This window comes from Episyrphus balteatus, chromosome 1 (genome assembly GCF_945859705.1).
Source record: "Episyrphus balteatus chromosome 1, idEpiBalt1.1, whole genome shotgun sequence".
NCBI lineage: Eukaryota > Metazoa > Arthropoda > Insecta > Diptera > Syrphidae > Episyrphus > Episyrphus balteatus.
In genome coordinates this window covers 62,128,123-62,139,727 of record NC_079134.1, presented here as the reverse complement: position 1 = coordinate 62,139,727, position 11,605 = coordinate 62,128,123, and the positions used below count along the sequence as shown (strand labels likewise).

Genomic DNA, 11,605 nt, shown 5'->3' with positions numbered 1-11,605 from the left:
TCGTAATGGCAATGTTCTCTGCTCTCTCCACATAATCAGCTGAAAGTATCGGTCTGGGAAACTAACCAAAATCTGGCGGTACATCTTCTCTATGTCGGCCGTAAATGTGACTCGGTGAGTCCGCCATCTAAGAACTAGATATATGATGTTAGTCTGCAATTTTGGACCCACCAGAAGACGGTCGTTGAGGGATTTCCCATCCGAAGCTTTTGAAGCTTCGTCAAACACTACTCTCAGCTTTGTAGTGGAGCTTGCTTCCTTAAACACTGCATGATGTGGCAAGAAATAGTGAAAAGGGGTGGCCAAAACCGGGTCATTTGAATCTATTTCTTCCATATGTTTCAAGTCTCCGTACTCCTTAATGCACTTTGTGTAGTCCGCACAAAGTTTCGGATCGGGGAAGACTTACTTCAACGGAGTTATGCGTTTTGCCGCTGCTGACCAACCCTAACCCGGATACCTCGACCATGGTACGCCGCTTTTCTAGCTTCAGCAGTTGTGCAGCAGCTTCTGTGATGAAAGATCTTTCTGACCCAGTATCGATCAGAGCACGTAAAAGGCGTAGCCGGCCATCTGCACTTCGGGCCTTAACAACTGCTGTCGCTAGATGTGTTGTTAAACGATCACAATGCGACGTGTGGTAGTTAAAACTTTGTTGTTGTTGTTGACCCATTGGCTGGAACTCAGGCGCGTTCGGATTTACGGACGACTGTAACGCGTTCGAGCTGGGTATATTAGCCTGAGCTGAAGTAGCTGCAGGCTGTGGTTGTTGTTGTGGTGTGTGTGTGCTGGAATTCGACTGATTAATTTGCAGCAATGTGTTATGTCGTTGTTGACAGAAATGGTAGAGACTGGAACTGGGGTATCGTGGAGAGAGTGTCTATAAGAAAGGCAATTTTCGCAGACCTTTAACCTACGAACGACATCTCTTCGTCGCACATTGTCCATATTCAGGAACTGCTGACATCTCTTCAACGCGTGCTTTTCCTGGTTGCATAGCTTGCATACCAACTGCTCCACTTTGTTCATCTTCGGTACTGGCTTGAAAGGCTGCTTGGCTGACTGCTTCACAACGAAACTCTTCGATTTTGCAGGCTGGAAACGTGGCTTGGTGTTGACGGGTAGCTCGTTCTTGGTTCGGCCTGCTGCACCAGGTTCCTGTTGGCCCACAACCTCAAGAGTCTGGAAACGAGTCTCCAAAAATTCTGTGAATTCTTTAAATTTGGGTAATTCTTTTCGATTCCCTAACTTCTCTTCCCACAGCTTTTGACTGGTACTGGGAAGTTTCTGGAGAATGAACCAAATCAACACTGTGTCCCAGCTAGACACCGGAACGTCCATATTCTCAAGAGCAAGGTAGCATTCTCTTGTGGTGTACAAAAGCTCTTGAAGACCAGAAGCAGTTTCTCGAGTTTGAGAAGGTTGACCAAACAGAGTTTGCATTTTAATATGCACCAGAATGCGCTTGTGGTCATAACGCTCCTCTAAAGGCTCCCAAGCCTTCTTGTAATTAGCTGCTTCCACTGATATGTTCTGCAGAAACCGATTGGCATCTCCAATTACACAGGACTGCAAAAAATGCAGTTTATCGATGTCATCTAAAGCCTTGTTATTTTGAACGAGAGCTAGGAATCGATCATGGAAACCACGCCTTGTAACATACGATCCATCAAATTTTGGTAGATCGATGCGTGGAAGTCGGATCCCCGATTGCGATGACGTTTGGCCTGTTGATGCCTGAATACCCCCACTTAAAGACGCCCCACTGACTGGTGTTGATTTTCACATTGCTTCTACCAATTCTGCCCGATACTCGAGGTAAATATCAAAGATTTGTTCGTATACAACAACCAACTCTTCTTTTTTTAAATGCTCCTCTAGCATACCGGCACCGATGATGCCTTCGTGGTACTTTTTCGATGCTACCATGTCGTCCTCTAATTTTGCTAGACGACCTGAAGCATATGCCGGGACCCTTCGTTCTTTAGGAGCTTTTTTTAAATTGGTGAGATCTTTAATAATTTTGTTTAAAATACCCTTTTGAAGTTCACCATATTTAAAATTTTTAGTTTCAGCCATATTATTTATTAAAATTTTATGTTTAATTTACAGAAAATCAGATGAAATCAAGTTTAAAGTAATTTGTGCAAGACTTACTGATTTGTCTGCTGCTGCTGCCGTCTTGTTGATGTTGAATAAAAAATGTTGTTGGGGCTCCGCTGACGCTTTCGATTGCAACGCGCACGGATTTTTTTTTTTAATTTTTATATTTAAGATATTTTTTAAGTTTAATTTAATTAGATTTTAAGAAAAAGTTAAATTATTCACTTTATTTAATTGATTATTGTCAATGCAATTTAAATTAATTCGCGAATGGTCTTGAAAATTTGTTAATTTTTACTTTTTTCGTAATTTTATTTTTGCACACACAGCAAACACTAAAATGTTTATAATTGTTTATAAAATGTTTTTAAATTGTTCTTAAAAAGGCTCGCAGGAAAAATGTTTAACGTCTTGTTTTTATTAAAAAATAGCAAAAAATGTAATATATAAAATTTCCAGTTTAAATAAAAAACACAACCATTTACTTTAAGAAATAATTTTGTAATGCCTTTATTTTTAGTCATAAGACTAAGTGTATAGTTGATTTGTATATTAGTTTCATTAATTTTATGATTTTGTAGAATGTATTGTACGTCATTGCCAAGTAGATAAATTCGTTAATTTAAATTTAATACTTTTAGCACTTTTGTGTACTTTAACGTACTTTCGTACAAAGTAATTGAAAAAAGAGGAAAGAACAAATTTGTTCTATTGTTTATAAGACGACATTTTTCGAGTAATCTTTTTTTTGCTCTAGTTTTGTGTTTGTTTATGGAGTGAAATGAAAAACAGATAGGTGTGTAGTGTAGAACTGAAAGCAGAGTATTTGAAATAATGTTGACAGCGTGTGCAGGTGTTGATTGAAATTTTATTCATGTTGCCAGAAGTTTATGTTGTTGAGTTTGAGAATTTCAAAAGGTAAGACGGAAATAATCGAGTTATATGAACCCTTCGCCACTAATACCTTTTAGTTTTGATTCACAATAGTGAAATTTGGTTTAAGTACAATTCAATAATTTTAAATTTCAAAGTAAATTCAAAGTAATAATTTAAATTCTAATTCAATTTTTAATTGATTGGCAAAATCGCATCGTCACCTCCTCGCGGTGCCCGCTGGATATCCAACTAACGACGAGCTCTGAATGCACCAGCTCACAATTAAATCCAAGAGCGTCTGACACATATTGTGCGGCACACTGGTCAGCGTCTGTACCCTATGGATAGAAGTAACTGACCTATTTATGGTACGAAAACAAAGTTAAAAAAATTATGGCAATGAACAAAACGACTAGATTAAATACAGCAGGTGGCAATCCAGTTAAACTGGTAAATCCACTCTCTTTAGAGGTCGGTCCTATGGATTCTGGGGAGGACCAATTATTGCTTATAAATATTGAGAGACGGAGTTCAAAGATACAAAGAGCTCCCCCAAACAAATTTACTTCAGGGGTTACATCACCGACAACCCCAAACAATACTATTGATGTTAAACACATCAGCGAAAAAGGGACCAAGAAAAATGAAGAGATCGACATTACAGATCAACAGAGTTCCATCGAAGACAAAGAGATAGACCAATCAAAATCAAAGAACTACTTTGAAAAATGGCAAATTGAAATAGCGGCAAGAAAACCACTTGAAGTTCTAGTTCAAAGCCTTCAGCTGCAAGTGAAAAAACTCGAAGAGAAAGTTTCCTTACAAGAAAGATTCAGAGTCCACGCTTCAGTTAAGTCCGAAATACATTGAGCGTGAATATCAAACTGATGAAGAAGAGCTCTTGTTTGAAACTGAGAAAAAGAAAAATAAGCGTATCACAAAGAAACGTAAACCAAGCGGGAGTCCTGAGATTTGTTCAAGAAATCAGAAAAGCTCTAAAACCGAAAATAATAAAGAGTTGTTTACAGAAACTAAAGAAGCGAATAATGTGGTAGCTGTTGTTAAATCAAATTCTCACGCTAAAGGCAGCAAAAAAATTACACCACCACCAATTATGATCTCAGGATTTCCAATTTTTGGAGATCTTAAGAAAATAATAGAAAAATGTACTAAAAAAGCTTGCAAATACACATCGTACAACAAAGACAACTGGAAAGTCACAGTCGAAGAAGCCGACGAGTATAGATCTGTCACTGAAGAACTGAGCAAACACCAAATTCAATGGCACTCATATGAGAACAAAGCTAAGGCCAATAAAAGTAGTAGCCAGAGGTCTTCATTCCTCGTGCTCTCCAGAGGAAGTAGTGAAGATCTTGTACATAAAGGCTTCCAAGCTCTTTATGCAGTCAATCTATTTAAGAATGAGACAGTTAAAAACTCCTCTGGAGAATAGACGACAAGTAAGAGGTTACTACCTTTATTCATGCTAACTTTTGACAGTAAACAAAGTGTCGAGGAGATTTATAAAGTAAGATCAATCTTGATCATAGCTGTTAAAATTGAACCACTCCGAAAATCTAAAGTTGTTCCGCAGTGCAAACGCTGCCAAGCTTTTGGTCATACCCAAAAATACTGCAACCGCGAGTTTGCTTGTGTAAAGTGCGAAGGGAAACATGCTACTAAAAATTGTTCGATGAGCAAAGATCAGAAAGCAAAATGTGTGAACTGCCAGGGTAATCACCCGGCAAGCTATAGAGGCTGCCCAGTTGCCAAAAAATTCCAAGAGTTCAGAAGCAAAAATACATCTGCTAGAGACAAACCCAGAAACACAATAAATACCGATTTAATGCTGAAAACAATACTAAGAATGAACCGCCTAAAAATGCTGTTCAAAGTAAAAGCGATGAAAATAAAACCTATTCTCAGATTCTAAAAAATGTGCGGAAGAATGAAGATACTTCCATAAAAGAAATGCTACAGCTCATTCTTCAAAGGATTAAAAAACAGGATTTGAATATCAAACAGTTAAGCGAAAAAGTCGCTCTTTAAAAACAATGATGGACAGAACACTTAAAATTGCTACATGGAATGCAAACGGTGTTTTACAACACTTATCCGAATTAAAAATCTTTTTAGATCTAGAACATATAGATATTTGCCTGGTGTCCGAAACTCATTTCTCCAATGGGTAAAGTCTAGATAATGTAATAGATAACTATTCATGTTACCACGCTCCACATCCAGCTGACAAGGCAAGAGGTGGATCGGTGATTCTTATAAAAGAAAGCTTAAAACATTATGAAGAAACCATGCAAGTAACAACTATTAGTATTGGTATGAAAAAGAAAGAGTTTAAGATAGCAGCTATATACTGCCCACCAAGGCGCTCCCCGACAGAAGATGACTATACAGATCTATTTAATCTTCTTGGGCATAACTTTCTTGTTGGTGAAGACTTCAATGAGAAACACACCCATTGGGGTTCAAGACTTATATCAACAAAAGGCAAAAGACTTTTCCAAGCAGGCCGTAAATACAATTGCGAATTCTATTCCTCCAGGTTGCCAACTTACTGGCCTTCCGATACTAACAAAATACCAGACCTTATTGACTTTTTCGTAGCTAAAGGAATCAAACGAAATCACATTAGTGTCGAAGGTAATTATGACCTGTCATCAGATCATACTCCAGTGATTCTATCACCAAGTAAATCGGAAGTAATAGAAAAAAGTAATCCAAAGCTTGTAAATAAGAAAACAAACTGGAGTGATTTTAGAGAAAGGCTTTTTAGTTTTATAAATTTAAGATCTCCCATGGATACAATCGAGCAAATTGACCATGAAGTGGAACAATTTATTGCTGATGTGCAACAGGCCGCTGAAGAAAGTACTCCAACATTTTCTAATAGAAGACAAAATGAAATAAAATATCCTTTAGAGCTAAGAGAGTTGATAATAGAGAAAAGAAGAGAATCATTCAAAAATGATTCACTCAGTACATTCCTAAAGAATTTAACGACTGATGCTTCAACCGATTTTTCGCTATGGAAAGCAGCCAAGCGCCTGAAAAGACCGCAGTTACTAAACTCTCCCTTGAAATCTCAAGATGGGAAATGGATCGGTAACCCAAAAGAAAAAGCTAACCTTTTCGCGGAGCATCCTGCGAATGTTTTTAAGCCATACCCAACACACGCGGCTGAAAATAGCTTACAGTTTGTTGATAAGATAAATGAAAGTGAAATACCATTGTAAGATTAAAAGAAATAAAAAGTATGTGTTTACATCAACTATCAAATAAAAAATCACCAGGTTACGATCTAATTACTGCCCAGGTTATGAAAGAAATGCCTTTGAAAGCCTTCATAAAACTCCAATATATAATAAATGCATGCCTTAAGCAACGGTATGTCCCACACCATTGGAAAATTGCTGAAGTTATTGTCATACCCAAGCAAGGTGAGCCACCTACAGAAGTGACGTCTTACAGACCAATATCGCTTATACCAATTATGGCAAAAGTTTTTGAAAAACTGCTTCTGAATAGACTTAGCAAAATTATAGAAGAAAGAAGGTTAATCCCAAATCATCAGTTTGGCTTTAGAAATAAACATTCCACTATAGACCAAGTTCATAGAATAACGGATGTAATAGAAAAGGCATTAGAAGAAAAACAAGTATGTTCAGCTATTTTCTTAGATGTTACTCAAGCCTTTGACAAGGTTTGGCAAGAGGGACTTGAGTACAAACTGCAAAGGGATCTTCCCAGACAGTACTATGAAATATTAAAATCGTACATCTCAGACCGATTGTTTAGAGTAAGGTACGATCAAGAATATTCGGAATTGAAGAAAATAGAAGCCGGTGTACCACAAGGAAGTGTCCTAGGTCCTACCCTGTATTTACTATACACAAGGGATATCCCAGTTGGGAATCACACCATAATGGCTACTTTTGCAGATGATACGGCAATTTTGGTACCCGACAAATGTGTCTCTAGGGGCGCAGTAAAGCTGCAAAATGCCGTCGACACAGTCAGAGATTGGACCGAAAAATGGCGTATCAAACTCAATGAAACAAAATCTTCACATATAAACTTTACAAATAAAAAGATAAACAATATTCCAATATTCATTAATAATCAAGCTGTACCTTACGCCAATACGGCCAAATACCTTGGAATGACTTCGGATGCAAAGCTAAAGTGGAAAGAGCACATCAAAAAAAAAAGAGAAGAACTAAACTTGAAATATATAAAAATGTACTGGTTACTTGGTAACAACTCTGATTTATCAACCCAAAACAAAATAATGCTGTATAATCAAGTACTAGCCTGTTTGGACCTATGGTATCCAATTATGGGGCTGTACAACGAAACAAATACCGAAAACACCTTAGTACGGTTACAGAAGTTGTTAAAAAAATACGCTGTATCGCATAATCAGAGACTGCAAAAGATTTGTAGGTACTTAGCTTTTATAGGTATTGCGAATTTTTTTTTTTGTGAAACGTGATTAGATGAAGATTCAGGTAGAAGATGATTTTGTATGTTTGTTTTCTGGATCTTGCTTATTTATGTTTTATGCAATTTTAGTGAAAGTGGATGATTTTGATTGTTGTGGTGTTGTTCTTTTTTCGTTGTTAATTTTATTTAGTCCTTACAGGATTTTTAAGCGGGTTCAAAAAAATAAAAATATGTATTTTTTACACATTCAAAATAAAGGTGCCAAGATGAAGATTTTGGGGCTGATTTTTTGTTTGTTCAGGCTGCGAGTCAAATAGTTTTTTTTTTTCAGGACTAGGACGATATTGTGCGGCTTAGCAATGTTACGGTAAAATTTACCGCAACAATGACTGGTCTTTCTGTCCCTTTCATCCCGTTTGTTTTACAGGTGTTTCCTTCGATTTACTGAGAGAGACAAGGGCAGCCATGGGTCATCAGCCATTGGTAATCTCTTTCAGTAAATTTGTACAAACAATAAACTTGATCTTAGCACCTAAATTGGATTGGTGTGCGAATCGACGAAGTGCACTCTGTTATTATACCGAGGGAGTGTGAAGTAGTAAAATCGGCCGACAGGTGGTCGAGCCTTAATTATGTAAATATGCCGACAGATGGTCGTGCCTTAACTTCAAAAATCAGCCCAGAGGGGGTCAAACCAAACACATAATTAAAACCGCCAAAAGATGGCCTAACAAAAACTGGTTGATGCAGAAGACTGACCAAAAGATGGTCGACATAAAAGTATATTAGTATACGAGCAAATGCACGGGTTACATTTGGTTCCCGATTGCTGAAGACACTCAAATTTGAGTTTGGCCGAGGGCCCAACATATCTATATATATTTTTGTAAAAGATGGAACGCTTAGGTTATTTTTCTATTCCCCCAAATCTAATAAAAGTCCACTGGTATTAATTTTAGAATCGCGGTGAAAAACAAGTGATTGCCAACTTTCCTACAAAAGAAAAAAAATGAATGGGGATGGGTGCCATCTTTGCCAAGTTTTTCTCATTAGTAATCCTGGTGGGGACAAATGCATTTTGTTAGCCGAAATTAGATTGTTTTAACTTTAATTCTTTTCTTTCTTTTTATCTTGAAAAAAAAAAATGGGGATGAATGGCTGAATGCGTTCATGGAATTCCCGCCACTGGAAACGATTCAGTTGCCGGCGAATTCCATGATGATAACGCAAAACCATGGGAGAACGAGAGTGCGAGTAGGTAGGACCGTTTGATTCCGACATGGGCGCTCTGCAGCCAATGAGCTGAGAGTTGCTGAATGACGTGATCGGAATCGGCTGTTCCGGATTGGCCGAAAGCACTGGGGGTATGAGAGCGAAAAAGGATCGTCCAGGAAGAAAAATTTCTGGCGTTCACTTTTAAACTGGCAAGCTCAGAATAAAGATTACAAATTGGAAAATTGTGAAAAAGATAATTGTTAGAAAAATTTTAAAGTGATAAAGAATTTAATTTCGGCAGTATAGTTTGTTGAGTAGTTTTTCGAAAGTAAAAATTTTAGTGTGATAAAATTAGTATTTTTGGAAAATAAATTAGGAGAAAAATTGGCAGAGTGGTCAAGGGTGAAATTGGGGTTGGAAATTGGAAAATAATAGGATCGTTGGCAATCCAGAAAAAAAAAAGATAAGTAGTTTTTTTTTATATTTCATTGGTTTTTATATTTCGTTTTATCTTGGTGAATTTTGAATAACCTTTTGCTTAAAAATCCGTTGGCTTTTGTTCCGGTTTATTTTCCCGAAATTGCGGGACACGCGACCCAGTTAGTTTAAATTTTTAACAGTTCGAAAAACTGAACTTAGCGTTCCATTTTAATACGTTAAAACTCTTTGTTGAATTGGTTGAAAAGATTTTGGGTTTTTGCCCTACTTAATTGCAAGGTTTCCCAAACAAATAAAAGCTTTCAAATCTCCACTAGAGAAAGTAAATTCGTTCTTTTTATTTTTAATTTTCCATCGTCGTTTTTCGCTCCAAAAGGTTTGTAATTTCCTTTCCAAAAAAAATTGCTGGCGCCCTTTTAATTTTTAAATTTCAGCTTGCGACGCTCCTGGTGAAAGTAAGTTGGAATTCAAAAATTTTATTATTACCTTTTTTTATTTTAATTCGCTCATTTAATTACAATCATCAAATCATAATATTCGCTGAACCCATCCCTTGCTGATTTAGCCGTGGTGGCAGCATATAAATTTGCTGTGTGTGTTACACTTTTTTTTTTGTTGCTTGAATTCGCTGAGCAAATTCAGCTCATAGTTATCATTCCGTCGTCGTCGTCATCGCCATCATAGTTGTCAGTCGCGATTTTAAAATTTACTTTAATAATAATAATTGTAGTCGGAAAAAGTGTAACAAATTGGCACCCAAACGTGGGGCATTTGAATTTTGGAAGTTGGAATAAATTTCATTGTTAATTGTGGAAAATTAAAAAAAAAATATATATATACAGGGTGTCCCACAGTCACCGCCCCAAATGAAAACCATGGATTCCTGAGGTCATTTTAAGTCGAAAAACTTAAGAGGTAATTTTCTCGTTTTCGTCCCGTTTTCGAGTTACCACGGTTTTTATGATTTTTTCTCTTTTGTCCTTTAACTGGCCTTATCTTTGCCAAACTACGTTTGATTTGAAAGATTTTTTTTGCAACCAATCAAGAATTTATTGCAGTTTAAGTTTGTCTCAAAACTTTTTTTTCTGCGGACAACCGTTTCTCCACAATTTTGCATCAAACACAACTTTCTTCGTTTTTTAAGTAGTTTTTTACACTTTCATATTATTTAAGTCAAAAAAACACGTTAATGAGTATTAATTTTTTGTGCATTTTATTAAACCCCAGTTTATTTTCATAAAAAAAATAGGTTTTATTTCATAAAAAAGGCTACTGAAAGTAATTAAAAAAAATAAACAAACTGAGTGAATTAAAAAAAAAAAAAAATTTTTCAATACAAAATTAATTTAAATGAATTAAAACTTTTTCTGAGCTTTATCTATTTGTTCTTTTCTTAACCACAATTGCTCAGAAAAAGTTTTTAATTCATTTAAATTAATTTTTTATTTAGAAATTATTTTTTTTTTCATTCACTCAGTTTGTTTATTTTTTTTAATTACTTTCAGTAGCCTTTTTTATGAAATAAAACTTATTTTTTTTTATGAAAATAAACTGGGCTTTAATAAAATGCACAAAAAATTTATACTCATTAACATGTTTTTTTGACTTAAATAATATGAAAGTGTAAAAAACAACTTAAAAAACGAAAAAAGTTGTGTTTAATGCAAAATTGTGGAGAAACGGTTGTCCGCAGAAAAAAAAGTTTTGAGACAAACTTAAACTGCAATAAATTCTTGATTGGTTGCAAAAAAAATCTTTCAAATCAAACGTAGTTTGGCAAAGATAAGGCCAGTTAAAGGACAAAAGAGAAAAAATCATAAAAACCGTGGTAACTCGAAAACGGGACGAAAACGAGAAAATTACCTCTTAAGTTTTTCGACTTAAAATGACCTCAGGAATCCATGGTTTTCATTTGGGGCGGTGACTGTGGGACACCCTGTATATAAGACGATTCCTTATTTTGTTTAGGATGGCACACAAATTAAGACACTTTTGAGTTTCTGTTTTAAAAGAGTTATTTTATTAATCTTACAAATTACAATTAATTATTAATTATACCTGTTTTAAAAGAGAAACGACATTAAATGTCTATTATTCGGTCGTGCCTCTTATTACAAATTAAAATCTTATACAACAAAATTCAATAAAGTAATGACATACAAATTGTCATTATGACTTTTCCCTATTCTTCTTTCTCCATATTCTTGTTTACGTTTAGATTCTACATTATAGGGTGTTAACACCTTACATCTCCCCTCCCCAGTTAAAAAATTTGTTTACTAAATTTTTGTTTACCAATTTTTTTTTTTTTTTTTTGTTAGGTCTCAACGATAGGAATAAGTTTCGTTATGTGAAAAAGATTTGATTCCGATTTTCTGTGCCCGGTGTCTATTTCAAATATTGAATTTGTTATTTTCTTCAAAATTTTGTAGGGGCCGATTTTCAGTTCATCTAATTTTTTCCTATTTAATTTGTTGCCATTTTCCACGAACACTCGGTCTCCCACTTTGAA

General features: G+C 35.7%; 1 protein-coding gene across 1 annotated transcript; it reads right to left on the bottom strand.

Moving 5' to 3' along the window:
* Positions 1–358: 358 nt before the first annotated feature.
* LOC129905261 (uncharacterized) lies at positions 359–1,929 on the bottom strand. The gene is made up of 3 exons (XM_055980698.1): positions 1,887–1,929; positions 922–1,769; positions 359–880 (listed from the first exon to the last, which is right to left on the bottom strand). Exons 1-3 carry the CDS (start codon positions 1,927–1,929, stop codon positions 359–361), a joined length of 1,413 nt encoding a protein of 470 aa, XP_055836673.1.
* Between the last annotated feature and the right edge of the window lie 9,676 nt (positions 1,930–11,605).